This window comes from Malus sylvestris, chromosome 16 (assembly GCF_916048215.2).
Source record: "Malus sylvestris chromosome 16, drMalSylv7.2, whole genome shotgun sequence".
NCBI lineage: Eukaryota > Viridiplantae > Streptophyta > Magnoliopsida > Rosales > Rosaceae > Malus > Malus sylvestris.
In genome coordinates, this window is record NC_062275.1 from 15,531,951 (window position 1) to 15,549,144 (window position 17,194).

At 39.1% G+C, this 17,194-nt stretch overlaps 1 protein-coding gene across 2 annotated transcripts; it reads right to left on the reverse strand.

Moving 5' to 3' along the window:
* Positions 1-8,187: 8,187 nt before the first annotated feature.
* LOC126608087 (ARM REPEAT PROTEIN INTERACTING WITH ABF2) lies at positions 8,188-13,990 on the reverse strand. Of its 2 annotated transcripts, none has more exons than XM_050275853.1 (19): positions 13,661-13,990; positions 13,368-13,519; positions 12,566-12,738; positions 12,359-12,479; positions 12,198-12,272; positions 11,987-12,081; positions 11,802-11,877; positions 11,431-11,538; positions 10,916-11,044; positions 10,748-10,816; positions 10,472-10,531; positions 10,238-10,361; positions 9,987-10,126; positions 9,597-9,660; positions 9,374-9,453; positions 9,194-9,258; positions 8,993-9,110; positions 8,779-8,903; positions 8,188-8,593 (listed from the first exon to the last, which is right to left on the reverse strand). In XM_050275853.1, exons 1-19 carry the CDS (start codon positions 13,899-13,901, stop codon positions 8,500-8,502), a joined length of 2,109 nt encoding a protein of 702 aa, XP_050131810.1. In that variant the 5' UTR covers positions 13,902-13,990; the 3' UTR covers positions 8,188-8,499. The 2 variants fall into 2 exon arrangements, with proteins under 2 accessions (XP_050131810.1, XP_050131809.1); XM_050275852.1 differs by having other exon boundaries at positions 13,362-13,519; positions 13,661-13,988.
* Positions 13,991-17,194: the final 3,204 nt, after the last annotated feature.

Below are 17,194 nucleotides of genomic sequence, written 5' to 3' on the forward strand. Positions count from 1 at the left end.
TCTCGGCGTGGTAACTATGATCATTATGATAAGGAAGGTGTGCGAGGTGAGTATATACTCAATGAGAAGATCAAGAGGCTGGGGATATATCCAAGGTGGGTAAGTGGGGTGGTGATGCAAGACGGCATAAGCTGCTACATTATCGAGAACCGCCTCATTGGAGCATGAAAGGTATGGTTTATTTATCATTGGTTATTGTTGGGCGGGGATAATCATAACACTTTCAGGAAGCTTTACAGTCACTTTGATTTGATGGAGGGTTTAATGTATGGGCTTAATTATATTTGTTTAAATCCTATCTTTTGGTTTGGAGTGTTTTGGCACTCAATTAATGTGTTGTTTTGGTTCTCAGTTAGTTCGGTTTTCGAGTTTTTTAGTGCCGTTTGGGCTAGTCTTAGGACCTTTAGGGTGTTAATTATTACTAAGGGCTATTGTGTGTCTTCTAAACTTCTGGGTTTGCCTGTTTCATATTACTGGAACTGTGTCGGAAGCTTGACACTTAGTATTTATAGGTATGGGTTGGTGAGGCTTAGTGTTTCATCCCAGAGCTTATATACCTTAACCATGACTGCCATCTCTCAACTTGAGGCCTCCTCCTCCAGACATGCTAGGATTCCTACCAGCCCTAAAATTCCTGATTGGGTGAACAAGTTTGCCAACTGTTGGAGCGGAAAAATTCAAATCCTTTAAATCTTCCAACTAGTAAATCTTGTAATCACATCGAGAAGCCAAACATCATCTTCGCTTGCCATCAATGAGAGCGAGGAGACTTGCAAGGAAACACTCTGATGCTCAAGTCAGTCTTTGTTCAAGATGCTTGTACAATATAGAATGATCTCATACTTCTCTCTCTCTTTCTCTCCATACTGATGGGATTATTGCCGTTTTATAGGCATTCAAGTCTTGGGCTCCAAGTTCCACTCTCCTTCTATGTCTTCATGTTCCATGGAGTGGGTATTATGTTGCTTGATTGTAGCTCCACTCCTCATGTTTGGTATACTAGTAGCTTATTTAGTGGAGGAGTTATTTTTGGCTCCCACATTGCCCCTTTTTTTCTTTGCAAACACATCGTTGAGGGTTTGTAGAGGAAAAATGTTTCTTTGAAAAAATTCATTCGACTTGAGATTTCATCATTAGTTTGGCCTTCGGCTACGATCATATGGTCTTTGACCATGAGTTTGGCCTTCGGCTACGAACATATGGTCTTCGACCATGAGTTTGGCCTTCAGCCACGATTATGTTGGTCTTCAACCATGAATTTTGGGTCTTCGACCTTCAATCTTGAGCCTTCGGCTCTTATTCGGTCTAGGTCTTCAACCCACGGTCTCATGATCTTCAATCACCATATAGTAATAGTATGCCCTCAGAGTGATTAAAATTCGAACAACATCAATAGTACTAATGAGCATGTGTAAGAAAGAAACTCTTATCTGTTGGGCAACTTCGTTGTTGTCGAATTAAATGGATTTCCTTTGCTTACAACCCTTGAGTGCTTGCCGAATAAGTGCCTTTTCAATATGCAACCAAATGATGTGCAATGTAAGCATTTCCACTTCCCCTCCATATTCTCACAAATTGGAACAATTCACTGCCAAAACAACTCCAACAATCCTCATTAGCCTTGTCAATATAAGGCCACAACATTAATAGTGAAATACTCATATTATTCATTGCCATAACTGATAAAGTAAATGATAAATAAGTTGAGATTCAATTAGTGATTCAATGTTCTTGGCTTTCTTTGCCAAAGAAAAACCATGAATTGCACGAATCCGAAACTAATTAATAATGCAATAGTTTTTATCTGTCGAAGCAAATTTAGTGCATTTATTCTGCTTTCAAGCTTTGAGTGCTTGCCGAATAGGTGACTTTTCATTTTTCTTCGTAGCTTCTGACTCTATCATCATCGTGCATTATTTGCAATATTACGCCATGTTTGATTGGCTTGGACTTCCTTCAAGACTTGCAATTTAGATCCCATCACAATCTCATTTCAAACTCACTCCCATCATGCTAGACGGGTTCGATCACACCTACCATCTGTACTATCACATAAATTATCGCAATGACCTACCATCTGTACTAAGAATTCTTATCGATTTGGAGGGTTTAACTTTGCCCCAATTTTGGTTTGACCAGGGCAACTAATATGAGTGGCTCAGCATTGACACATTTTGGAGTTTCTCTTATCCAAATGGTCTCATATGTCAGTGCAGTTGTGGTTGTCAGCAGCAGTGCAAATGCTTGTGGCCGGTATTATCTTTGCAGTCAAGTAGTGTGCATTATAATCATCATGCATGATTCTTTTTTTCCCTTCTCCAATCACCATTGTAGTTGGTAGAAACCATTCCAGTGACAAACATATTCCCCCAGTACACAAGTTTTGTGTCGATCATGTCCAGTCGCTTCATCCTAAGAGAAGTATGTAAAGCTGGTTGGTGTAACACTGAACTCTAAATCATTGCCTTATGCTAGGACTTTTTTGTTCGTGTGATACACAACGTGCACCAAATTCTCGGCTAGTCTTATATCCAACATTACTGATATTTCCTTCTTCCCACATTGTTGAAGGTCCTTGCCCTCATAATCCTTGCCATTTTTATTATCAATTTGAGAAATCATAAAGGAGGGCAGCAAGTCTTTATTTTTGGGAATTTTAATCCATGCCCCCATTGTCGCTTAGACGGCCTTTTTGTACGTTTCCCACAGACGACGCCAACTGTTGGAGCGGAAAATTTCGGATACACCAATTCTCCACCAACAAGTAATCTTGAACACGTTGAGAAGCCTTGGACACTATCTTCACTTGTCAACCATGAGAGCGGGGGACCTACAAGAAAACACTCCGACGCTCAAGTCAGTCGTTGTTCAAAATAATTGCAAGACATTGTAAAGCTGTCTAATACTTCCCTCATTTTCCTCCCCCTGTTCTCATGGGATTCTAGTTCCTTTATAGACATAAAATACTTGGGCTTCAAGTTTCACTTTCCTCCTATTTCTCCATGTTCCATATTCCATGGAAGTATTTGATCATGCTCCTTTATTCTAGCTCCACTCTCCCAAATTTAGGTAGTGGCTCATTCCTTAAGCCTTAATTTTTGCACCCACACCAACCCACTTCCCGGTCAACCCCCTGTTGTGGTTGAGGGTGCATGTGGCACCTTCACCATGGAGAATGGTGTTACTAGAGTGTCGACTCTCTACTAAAACCTGAATGTTAAGTTCATGGAGAGTAAGGTCCTTATGGGTAAGTTAATGGGAAAGCAATTGGATGCTAGGACTATTAAATGGAAGTTGGGGTTAACTTGGGGTTCTAAAGTTAAGAATCCATTCTACTTGGACCACTTTGGGCATAGGTGGTATGCCATTGAGTTTACTAATGAAAAAGAAATGGAGTTTGCTCTAGATAACAGGCCTTGGTATGTGAGGGGTCAGATTTTCCATATGGAGAGGTGGAATGTTCATTTCAAGGACACAAATTTCATTTCTAATCTAAGGGTGTGGATTAGGATTCCTAGAGTCCCAGTTAAATATCTAGATGCAAAGATCTTGGAAGTTATCACACAACCTGTGGGCAATTTTATCAGTGTGGATGAAACCACTCTCTTGGTGCTCCATGGATTGTTTGTTAGGGTCCTTCTAGAAGTTGACTTGAGGCTGCCTCTGAAGAGAATCCTAGTGTTGAATGATGATGAAGATTGCCCTTGTTGCTGAGCTACGAGAAACTTTTCGAGATTTGCTTTTATTATGGGAGGAAAATGAGTGACAAGCACTCGTGCCCTGCTAATTTTGACAACAATGATTGCCTTCTTGTGGAAAAAAATTTCGAAGATGAACCATTAGTGTGCCCTGCAGATTTTCCAATGAGTGATGAAAGCAAGAATGAGCTTCATGAGGGGGTAATGCTTTTCTTTCCCTAGCCTACTCTTGTTGATGAGGTTGGCTCTGTTAAGGGAGAAACTACAATGAGGGGTGAGATGGTCCAGGAGCAAATGGAGGATGAGGATGGTTGGAACACTGTGCCAGTTAGAAAGAGTAAGAGTGATAGCAAAGGCAAGAGTTCTGGACGTAGGGATAGCAGAATCTATGAAAATGTGGTTCGTGGTAATAGAACATGGGTGTCTAAGGCTGACCTTGTTTCTAGGTGGGGTCATCATACTGAGGGAAGGTAAGGCTCTGGAACTGCTGGAGGCAAGTGTGTGATGTTTGAGAAGTCTACGGACAGCAAGCTTAAGGGAAAGGGAGCGAATGAATTTACTGATCTGGAAACCGATGAGGTGTTTATGGAAACGGAGAATGGAGAGTTCGAGCAGGTGCAAGCTGGGGATAATAGAAAGAGAGTTAGGAGTGAAGGTAAGAGTGGTGAGGGTCCGAACTATAACTTAGAAGATGTCGACTGATGAAGTCGTTACTGTGGAACTGTAGGGGTTGAGGCAGGCCTGATTTTGCCTCTCATTTTAATTTCCTTTGTTGTTTATGTTTTCTGGATGTTTTTTGCATTGTTAAACCTAGATTTAGCCTTGATAGAAGGCTTGAAGCTTTATTGTCTAAGAGGTTCTCTAATATTGTTTTTGCTAGTGGAGATGGTAAGGCTGGAGGCCTCTGCCTCTGTTTGAATGATCGGAATATCAGTCTGAATGTGAATATTCTGAATTTTTGTTTTATCCATTGTGATATCTTAGATAAGCAAACAAATACTAACTTCATGTTTACCCTTGTTTATGCCTATCCACAAAAACACATGCAGCCCCAACTTTGGAAAGATATTCTTGATCTAACACCTATTATCCTTGGATTTAGACCTTGGCTTCTAGTTGGGTTTTTCAACAATATAACTAATCTTGCTGAGAAAATTGGTGGCAATAGAACTATTAATAATTACATGATTGAGTTCAATAGGTTCCTTAGTGAAGGAGATTTAATCTCAATCCCTGCTTCAGGTGTGCCTTTCACATGGTGTAATGGGCACAAAGATAACACAGTTATTTATGAAAGATTATACAGGGCTATTGCTAATTCAGATTGGATTAACTTGTACCCCAAGGCATCTCTGCACAATTATCCCATATTTGGTTCGGATCATAGCCCCATTTTATTGGATACCAATACTATGTACAATACTAATGGTGCAGGTAGTACTAATTTTAAATTTGAGGCTATGTGGTTAGCACATCCTGATTTCAGATATGTGGTGAGTAGAGTTTGGAGTGAGGGTACGCTTGGAAACTCCTGTGATAAGGTTAGGGGCTACTTAGGTAGATTCAAATTTCTTGTCCATAAATGGAACAAGGATACCTTTGGCAACCTTGTTGATAAGAAAAAAGCTCTCATGAGTGAGTTAAATAAAATACAACAAGATACCATGAGCTTACCGATGTCTAACTATTTGTTAAATAAGGAATGTGATATCAAGAGGCAACTTTATCATGTCCTTAGAGATGAGGAGATTTTCTGGGCGCAGAAAGCCAGAGTTATTTGGCTCCAACTTGGAGATAAAAACACTAGGTGTTTCCAAACTGTAACCAATATTTGAAAGAAAAAGAATGAGATTTCCAAGATTCGTGACCACCTTGGTAATTGGTGGGGGAAAGGTGATGGCTTGGAAAATGTTTTCGTTGAAGATTTAAAACAACGGTTCACTTCTTCTCTCACCCCTTCTAACTCAGATATCAATGATTTTATGAATATTATTGATCTTTGTTTAAATGAGATTCACAATGCCTCCTTAAACCAACCTATTCTTGACGATGATGTCCTAAGAGCGGTTAAAAGTATCGGTGCCCTTAAGGCCCCAGGACCTGATGGTATACATACAGTTTTCTATCAAAATTGTTGGGATCTGGTTGGCCATTCGATTACAAATATGGTTAAAGATTTCTTTAGCACAGGGTCCAGTTTAAAGTTGATAAACCATACTCGTATTGCCCTAATTCCTAAGGTGGATAACCCTGACGTGGTGTCCAATTTTAGGCCAATTAGCTTATGTAATGTTACTTATAAAATTGTTACTAAAATTATGGTTAATCGGATAAAGCCTTTGCTAACTTATAGCAGTTCCAGGAATCAAGTTGCCTTTGCTCCTAGAAGATCTATCCAGGATAATATTCTGATTGCTCATGAAATTTTTTCCTCTTTTAAGGGGAGGAAGGGTAGGAATGTATTACTTCAACTTCTTTCTCTGTGTTAGTTAATGGTAAAGCGCATGGCTTCTTTTGTCCTTCAAGGGGCATTAGGCAGGCGATCCCCTCTCTCCCTACATTTTTATTCTTTGTATGGAACCCCTGATAAGACATCTAGGTCCCCTAGATGCAATGTAATCTTCTAACTGCTCCTAGAGGTTTTATAGTCACGAACCTAATGTTTGCAGATGATTGTTTGGTTTTTGCTAAAGCTACCAATAGTGCAGCCAAAAATATAGCCAAAGTGCTTAATGATGTTTCTAATGCTTCTGGGCAAAAAATAAATTTCCATAAGTCGTCGCTTTGATCGTATCCAGTGCACAAGGCTCCCGCTTTACGCAGGGTCTGGGAGAGGTGAATGTCGGCTAGCCTTACCCCCATTTATGGAGAGGCTGCTCCCAAGTCTCGAACCCGAGACCTACCGCTCATGGGCGAAGACACTTGCCATAAGTCGTCGCTTTGATATTGTCAATATTCTGTAAATCCAGCACAAAACCACTATTGGTAAATAAACATTTAGGGATTCATAATATAATTTTTTGGAAGGATCCAACTAATGCTAAGGATCTTATTATAAAGATACAGAACAAGCTGTTTGGTTGGAAATACACTTTCTAAGGCAGGGAGATTTACTCTTATTAAAGCAAACCTTTATGGTATTCCTAATCATACTATGGCTTGTTTTAAGTGTCCTAATAAGCTTACTACGGCTATTGATAGAAAGAACAGGAATTTTCTGTTGGGAAAGGATTCCAAACTTAGCCCTGTTGCTTGGGACAAAGTTTGCTACCCCAAAGAGAATGGGGGGTTAGGCATTCGGAAGAGTGCTCACTTCAACAACACTTGCTTGGCAAAGTTAGGGTGGAAAGTCCTAACTAAGGAGCAAAATTGGTGGGTCCAAATAGTTAAGAATAAGTATATGAAGAATGAATATTTTCTAAGTAATAAAATTAGACAAAACTACTTGTGTGCATGGAAGGGTATCCTCAAGTCGAGGGAGGTTATCATGATGGGTTTGAGGTGGGTGGTGGGAAATGGAGAAAATATTCTTTTCTGGACCCATAATTGGGTTTTCCCTTTCCCACTTACTAATCTCTTATCTAGCAACCAGATTACCCATGTTGATCTTGATATGAAAGTAAGCCACGTTATTGTTAATGGGCAATGGGGATAGACAATTACTATACTGTATGGTTGATGTTGAAGTGGTTAACAAGATTTGTAGTATTCCCCTGCCTTCTAGCCCTCAAGGCAATTCATGCTATTGGGGTCCTAATGCAAATGGTAAATTCTCTGTCAAATCAGCGACTTGGATACAGAACTTTGCTACCAATATGTGCATTCTAGCAAGATTATGGAAAAAAATGTGGAACCGTATCGTACCTCACAAAGTTAAAATTTTTAGTTGGCTTCGTATTCTGGAAAAAGTCCATAGTCCATACCAGAGACCGGTTGGCGAGATTTATTAATAGTATGCCTACTTCATGCCCTATGTGTAATGTAGAAAATGAAAGTATTAGACATCTTTTCATTGATTGCAGTTTTGCAAAGCAAGTGTGGAATAGTCCTGCTATTCCTAATTCTGTTAAAATGAATCAAAGTCTTAATTTCAGTGATTGGTTAAACTCCTTGGACACCAGAAATAGTGAAGGATTGTGTGAGGATTGTGTGAGCTGAGTATGGTACTCATAGTGTGTTGGCAGATTTGGAAGGAGAGAAACCGGGTTGTTTTCCAAAATAAGAATCCGGATTAGACTAGAATTGCATGCTCTGCTTTATCAAAAGAACATCAATTGTGTGTGTTTTGCTTCCTATGGTGATGCATGTTGCGATGCACTGATATTTGTTTTCTCACATTCTGTTGTAATTTAGAGCAAGTTCATCGAACTCTTGCGGTCAAACCCATAGGAATCTAGGAACTTCGCCCCAGAGACCAATGACCGTGATATGAACACTTGGACACCTACATGTTAGTTATTGAAAATATAGTTGTAAATAGACCTCCACATGTAAATAGTGTTGCATATTGTAGGTATTCAAACATTTATGCTTGTTTTATACAGTTTTAAAACCCGCAGCACCGCACCCGCACCGTTGCTAGTCTCTTCCTAAATACGATTTCACTAAAAAAGAGCAAAGCCAAGACAATGGGCGAAGGTAATGACGGGGCATCGTTTTTACAAGTAATTGAATCAGAACGGATTGTAAGCAAACTACAATCAAAGAATTAGAAAATTCTCATGGCTCGACAACAGCAAGAGCATCTACTAGCGGTTTCTGTACATCAGGGTGTTAGGACTCAAGAATTTAAGGCAGCAATTTATAGCCGCAAGCTATGTGGGTTAGGCTTAGTAAGCGCTTTGGTAAAGTAAGTGCGGATCTCGGGTAATATACGCATGATCAGATGAGAGTTCCTGCAGTGTTGCAGCATCGAGACAAGTTCAGTAGATGAAAACAAAAAAACGAAACTTCAGACAAAATAAGCAAATGAGGCGGTACCCTTTTTCGCTAAGCAAAAGATGACTAAATCTAGGAACTCATTTGGCCTATATATAAATAATCTTCTGAATGAGATCGAAAGGTTGGAGGGAGCACGTACCCTGGTCTGGCACTCAATTTATCGAACTGCTCCAAAATAAACAATATGCATGTGTGCCTCAATGACATCGCATGGAAGGCTTCTGAAAGTTCATACATGTTTGAAACGTTGTCCAACGATATGTCCTATTCAAAAAAGAGTAGAATGGTAATTACGTGGCTGCCTTCTTCAACTCAGAGCAGGACATGAGCAGAGAGAGAGAGTGTCAGGTCACCTGTGCTATTGTATACTCACAAAGCCGCTTGAGTCCCTCCAAAAGATACTGATCAGCAGCTCTGAGGAGATCTTGAGCAATATCAATAGTAATGTCGACTGATCCAGTGTATATAAATCTGTGCAAAGTCGGAAGTCTCTGAGTTATCAAAGCTCACAAGACGGCTTTTGTGAAAGAGGAAAAATACAATCTTCAATTTACCTCATCATCAACTCGAAAACCTCCCATCTAATATTTGGTATCTCAATGTCCCTCGCATCCTTCTCCTGTCATAGGTTAAATGGAAATTATAAAGACATTGCACACTATTGAACATGAAGACATCCTTTTTACTGTGTTATGTGCACTTCAGTGCTTATTTGTAGGAAAATAGATACCCACCCGGTAACCACCATCAAACATTGCACGGAAGGCATCTGAAGAAGCTAGCAGGCAAATTCTGTGAGCATAGAACCGTCTACCTGCAATTGGTCAGCAAACAATCAAACATTTAAAGAGGTCCTTTATGTTAACAATACAATGACCCATGGTAATTGAATATTCTGTACTGTCAACTAATCTAGCATAAGTAGGACGAGCTTAAATAAAGATAAAAGATTTAAACCTTCAACTAAGAAAATAACATCGGACAGCGTAGGATTGTTTACATACTGCTCCCCCAGATAGACCTGCATGAAGATTTATCCCCCATCACAAGCAATTTATACCAAAAAAATACTTTATTGCCTTAAGATTACAGTAATTTTAAATGCATGAAAGCAACCATAGAATAGGCATATAGGATTCGATTTCTTTCCACGGAAAAACTGTACCGAATTACAATGAGTGGTGTGGTTGTAACTTTCCCTTATGTTTTAGAGGTTCAAAATGGCCAACAATAATTTGAATAAGTTGGAAAACAAAACATATATAATGCTTCCACATTGACTTTATATTATGTCCACAAACACAAGAATTCACCACAAGCAACCAACTGTTTAAAAAACACCCCAACCTGTGGTGTTGGAGATGGGGGAGCTGCATCCACAGGAGAAAGAGTCATGGCTTTGTTGGCTAGCTTATACAAAGCCGTAGCACCATCAAGTTGCTGTTTATGGGCACTGGAACCAAGAAGCCCGAGAAGCAACTCCAGCCCTGCTTAATAATATCGATATCAGCAAACACAAAACCAGCAGAAATATAATACAAGTTCATATGCAAAAGAAACCATGAAAAACATGATATAAACACGGGGATGTGACATGCCATTGTTGTCGATGAATACTGTTCTTAGATCATCTGGCGAACAAAGATGAGCAAAAGCCAAAGCAACTCGTCTTTGGACAGCCCTCTCTGCTACACGCATCAAATATAACAAATGGGATAAAACCTAAATTGAAACAATAAGAAGTTACAATCTCATAGATTTAATACATTAAGCATACCAAATGCTAGAATTACAAAATTAAATTAAAATTAGATATAGGCATGACAGCTCACTCGTCCATGAATCTTCTCCTCTAATCTTTTCAATGTTTTGGTCACACAATCCTTTGTTGCCTGATAATACGACTCGTCAATTCTTGCAGGTTTACAATTTATAATATGTAGCAAAGAGAGAAGGAAAATGGAAGAACTGAAAACATCCATTATAGTTAGTTGGTTACTAAGATACGTAATGATTTAAGAATTATAGCATTTAGAAACATGCAGTATTTAGAGGAACTACAAATATAAATAAAATCTTTAGAGGGAGAGAGAGAGAGAGAAAGATACTTGAAAAATAAATTCTCCCTCTTGCAGCTTCTGAACACCTCCAACCCTGATATAATCGGAAACATTATCCTAGAGGAGAAAACGAACCAACATAATAACATCAATTAAAATGGTGTTAAATGTCTACCTTGACCCAATTTTCATGAAAATTTATTAATTATACCATACCTCATTATCTGCAAGGCCATAAAGAGTAAATGCGGCATTATGTTGTAGAGAACCATTTTTCGAATCAAGAAGCTTCAGCAATGGCACTAAACCACCATTGTGAGCAATACCAGCTTGGTTGTTTGAGTCCTGAATTAGCAAATACTTGAATCATTATTACAAAAGAGCATCTCGCATAGCACCAAATGACAAAGAAAAAGCATTACTTGAATAATAAATCAAAATTAATTCATTGGATCACTATCAGGAAACCTGAGAACTAGTGATGATATTAGTGACTAGAAGAAACTTGAGTTTAAATCTAAAACTTCTGCTCAACAGTGAAAACATATGACCAAAAATTCATCTTCATTTCTAGCGTAACATGAAATAAGTCCATCCATGGTTAAGTATATTCTCAGCGCAAAATCAAAATCCATCCTTGAAAGGTAGAATACATCCACTGGGATGAAGACAATATGGCCAAAGAATTGTAATTTACACAAAAGAAACAGCATATGTGAAGAAATAATAACCTGTGCCAGTCTCCCCAATGCAAAAGCTGACATCTCCTTTAGTTGTACGTCAGGGGACTGAAGCATCTCAATCAGAGGCCGAACAGCACCCCTCTGTACAATGTGAACCTACAAAAATCCTGACTATTTCAGTGGAAGGGCAAGGGCAATGTAAGGAGTAAGGACCCTAAAGCAAAGTATCAACAGGGAAAGAACAAAGCCCTATCTACAAGAATAAAGCAAAGATTGCAAGTCATAGGATCATTATTCAACCAGAGAAAAGATTAATGATGTTTTCATTCCTAAATCTTTGTGGTGCCAAACGCAAAAACAGGGGTGAGAATTTGACTCAAACCATGAAAAAGAATTGAAAGAAAGAAATATATACCCACCTTGCAATCTGAATCAGTTGCAGCAAATTGTCCAAGTAATAAAGCTGCTTCTCTTTGGCTCTCAGAGCAGCAGGAACTGTAACCCAATACAAAAGACTTGAGAAACTTCTTCACGTTACAAAATAATGGACACAAAACAATAAAAGTGTAGTTTCATCACGTGACATGGCACTACTGAGACACACCTAAGCAATCCAATGACAGGTTGTAAAGCTCCCGCAAGAAGAACTTCTTTCTTTATGATCGGAGACGAATGTACCAGATTTCCAATAACACCAACCTGCATCACATTATAAATGGTCTGATGTTGCAAAAACATTTAAGTGCGAAAACCTAATTCTGAACAATATAAGTCCAATAGTGCATAGTATAAATTCAAGTAAAATAAGATCCTACCGCTTCGTAATGTATTGCAGCATCCTCAGACCGAAGCATTAGAATGAGAGTAGGAAGCGCATTGCATTCAACAATCTGCAAAGCCATAAATTGACACCATCAGGTTCTTGTTCAAACCAACCTTTTATCAAAGTAACTTAAAAAAAAAAAAGACCCATCACCTGATTCTTATTCTCATCATTTTTAAATGCCAGGGTTCGTAATGCTCCAGCAGCTGCTCTTTGCACCTTGGTATCAGCAAATTCAAGCAACTCAACTAGAGGTGGAATTCCACCTTCTATTCTGTATATTCAGTCCTGATGATCATTAGAATCGTGTTGCTACTGTCATTTTTATTGAGAAAGAAGGTACTTGAGACATAAGCAAACCTGACACGGGTTTTAATGTTGCTATTCTCATGAGCAAGGTTGGTGATGGCATCAGCAGCTCTACGAATGATGCTATACAAAGCTCGAGATACAGGACTATCCTTGTGCCTCTTTAACAAATCCACAAGATGAGCCAATGCGCCAGTGTCAACAATGAGTTGTTGGTGCTCCGGCTGTTGACACATAAGACAGGAAGAATGAACATGTTTAGCAATTACACGAAGAGTTAGCATGACAGTGAATTATATCCTATCCAAGAGTCTCTCGTATACATATCCGTGCAACATAAAGATGGTCAAGATTAATACTGGATAGACCAAGAATCAAAAGCAACCCAGACATATCGGCAACCATACCACACCAACTTACTGTAGCATACCAGCAACTACAATACCACCGAACAACCCGATTAAAAATAATCACACTACACCTCGTTACATGTACACATTCAAAACAGGCTTGATTGTTCGTTTTCTTCTTGGAAGAGAATATATTGTTTTCGTATTTTCGAATTGTAATTTCCCCAACACTGACTGTAATTTTATAAAAATTTTGAATTTTAGCAACTTCAGTTAGTAACCAAATCCAACTAACATAAATTCCAAATCTTTTTTTTTTTTTGTCAAAAATAAATTCCAATTCTTGAATTTCTGTGAGCAAATTACACGCTCAATTGTATGATCACTGAAAAAAAAAACGAGAAATCTATTCATGCAGAAAAGGAAATTTCCAAGTCCACAGAAAATTTTGACCAACAGTGGACTGAGAATTTGAAAAACAGTAAGAGTAAAGTGACCTTAACTGCGAGAAGGCCCAGGGCAAAGGCACTTCCCTTCTCAACCTCGTGTTCGAACGGCTTCGAACTCCCGTCGCCGTCGCTTAACGGCGGAGCTTGAAGATGTTTCACCAGAGCCGGAACCGCGCCGCCTTCGACGATCACGCTCACTACCTCCTCTGCTCACACACAAACGCATAAAATCGTTAAATCCAAACAATTCAAGATCCTCGAAAGCTTCACAACCGATAAGAAATGAGGGGAAAAAAGGAAATTGAGGCGAGATCGGAGGGTGATTTGGGGATTTCGTTTCAACCAACCGTTCTTGGCGAGCTCGGCGAGGACGTGCGTGGCGCGCTTAGCAGAAGCTCGATCGGCTTCGCTCCAAGAGAAAGTGGAGTTGAGGACCTTCACCTGCTCACTGACCTCGCTCAGCAGCGCCTTTCTGGCTTCGCCGGACTTCACCGAGATCTCCCGCTCGCCGCCGGTTTCCTCCTCTAGCTTCCGCTTCTGCCCCTTCCGCTCTGGACGTCTCTGGTCCTGGCGCCTCTGCAACTCCATCAACGACGACGGAAGCGAAGAAGAAGAGAAACTGATCCGAATTGGAAAACAAACTTCGGATTTGAACAGGTTCGACTAAGAGACAGAGACAAGTGAGAGAGAGATCGATCCAAGGGTATTTTCGGAAATTAGAATTTTAAAAAATAGAAAAAGTAAAAGCTTTTTCTTTTTTGTTTTGTTGCTTTCTCCTTTCTTTTCTTTTCCGGTGAGATGTGTCGGGTCAAAACCGCAACACGATTTCCGATATATCTACATATCCATTTATTTATTTAATTTTTTTTTTACTAAATTATTTTTTTGAGAATAACTAAATTATTAATATATGGATTAACGTGCGCTCCCGCTTGGAGAAAGCATAGAGTGGGACGGCGATATCAGCTAACGTGCGCACGGTGCGTTCCCGTGAGAATCCAGAGGACCCCGCCAACTGCCATGCTAGTTCCGTCGTGCTTGCAGGTAGTTGCCGTGTGGGACTTTCGTTCAAGTTATTGGGTCGGGTCGACCGGGATGGGTCGGGTGTGTGAATAAATGAACCCGGGAAGTTAGCCAACTGAAAGTGATGTCTTGGGAGAAAGCACAAGACCGCGTGAATTTGGCACCCACCCGAACCAACCAAAACTACAAGGAACGGTTTCATTAAACAGACAGCGCTATCTTAACGTCTCCATCTACCGGTACAAAGTTATTTACTAAATCAAAATGAAGAGTTTGAAGTTATTGTTATGTAGCATTTTGAGCCGTTAATACAAATTCAAGTCTTGAATTACGGTGACAGTAAACTCATTCTCTAATTCTCGCGAAGAGAATGTGATTTTTCACACACGAGGGGTTGATTATGATTGTTTCAAACATTCAACTGGGTTCACATGCCTAACATTTCACGAATTGATTGGAGAGTTTTGCATGCGAGTCAAAAATAGAGGTCCACCCAATTCTTATATTTGGAGAAAAATAATAGGTGCAGAATCGAGCCTAGGGAAATAGAGAGAATCCAATGGTGATTATACAATAAAATATAGGGTGTGGGTGGACCAGCACAATCAAGTTTTGGGCCCATTTTCAGAAGTGTCACTCTTTTCTTTGGACTTACTCTATCACTAGACCCATTTGTCGTCCGATACCCTTTTTCAGCTTTTAAAAATGAGATGATATACCACTCAGTACTACAGTCTGATGGTATTCCTCGTTATTTAAAAGTGAGATGTCTTATATTCGAATCTCGTTGATGGAAAATTCGATACCAAATTAGGCTGTCCATTGTGTGGCTTTGCCTAACTCCCCTTCCCCTTAGGGTAAAAATATTGATGTACTCAAAAAAAAAAATTTGAGGTGATTTGACCCAAAAAAAAAAAAAAAAAACTTTAACGAAAAACTTCCGGTACTGTTCACTTAACGAAAAACCACATTTTTACACTAAAAAGTCAATCTTGATACTATTCATTTTACCCTTTATTTTGTCCTTATCTTTAAAACTCAAAGTTTTTAAGCTATTTTCATTAGTTTTCCTAAAAAAAAAAGTTGTTACCACTTAGTACTATTGTCTAATAGTATTCTTCTTTCCTTGTAATTGAGATATTTTAGATTTGACTCTCATTAAAAGTGAATTTGAACCACATTATTGCTAATCCATTGTGAGGTCTAGTCCGCTCTTCCACTTCTTTAGTGCAAATAACATCATTTATCATTTGCTCAAGAAAAAAAACAAAAGGAAATTCTTTATGCACTCTGTTTTGATATTTAGCACTTCATTTTTTTTTTCTTTCTAGTTATCGATGAAACTAATCAAAAGAAAATTAAAAGATTAAAATAACTAGGGAGTGTAATTGTGAAAGAGTGTGTGAAAAAATCATTGTCGTTTTAAATTAATCATGTTTATGAACAAAATATAGAGGGCTTCTAGCTCAATTGGTTACGATGTAATTATTATTATTTATTTTTTTTATAAATGCGTTGGTGTTTTTCACATAAAAAATAGCACATGGAGGTCCAAGAGAATGGGGCTCAACCATGTATTCGACTTAGGATTTAAGTTGTGAACAAAACTAATATACTTGTACAATTAGTGATGAGCTAAGATTACATAGGTACAAAACATGATATTAGAGCCAGGTTTAGATTGGGACACATGACAAATCATCATGGAGCACATGTAATCAATTGCCTAATAGACGGAGGATGGATGAATTATGATTTGATTCAAGGTCGAGATTGTTAAGAATGGTGGATCAAATACAATTGTGCAGTCACCCAATACTACGGTATGGTAATATTTATTTTCAATTAAAAGTAAGAGGTCTTAGGTTTGAATCTCGTGTGTGATTTAACTGAACTCCCCCTCTTAATGTAAAAATATATCGATGTACTAAAAAATACAATTGTGCATAATCAAAGGATTGATTGTTCATAAAAGAATATTAATCTAAGAGTTGTTGGTCTAGCCGTCAAGTCCTTGGTTTGCTCTTAAATTGTATGAAGTTCGACTTTCTTCCACGGTACCCACCTAGCAAATGCTAGAGTTTGTTGCTCCCCAAATGTTGTGGGGTCAAGTGAGTAGTCGAGTCTGTTGATGCACAAAATCAGTGAGGATTTTGGTACAACAGAAAGTGTTAAGTTTGTGACATTCGCTAGATTGCTCCGGTCACTAGTGTTGATAAGTATGTAAATGGATAGGGACAAGGAAGCAAACACAAGATGTATGTGGTTCACCCATATTGGCTACGTCCACGGAGTAAAGGAGTTCATATTAATTGTGAAGGGTTTACATAAGTACATAAGTTTAAGCTCTCTTTTAGTGAGTACTAGTGAATGATTTAGTACAAATGGCATTATGAAATATTGTGAGAGAATTATCTTTATTTATAGAAGAGAGTTTCTAGTTTCATTCTGACATTGACACGTGTCGTGTTGTGATTGGCTTCTAATGTTGACACGTGTCACGCTATGATTGGCTTCTGATGTCGACACGTGTCGCGCTGTGATTGACCTCCTGATTGAAGGGAAATTCTTCTAGGTCCTTGACGGTATAACGTTGACCGGTGCTCAGTAGTTTCGGGATTGGTCAAGTATGGTACAAACAAAGTCTAAGATTTGGATACACTAGTGTTGGCCCTAGAAATTACAAAGCCTACGTGGCGCGCAGGCCGAATATATTCTAAGCTAACTACGTCCTTCGGTGATTGCGGGGCGTGCCAACTCGTCGGCCGAGGCTCGGCCGAGGAGTAAATTTGATGATGCTGCGTTGGGTCGCGCTACTGACTTCTGCGTCTTGCGATTGTGGCCGAGAAAGGAACACG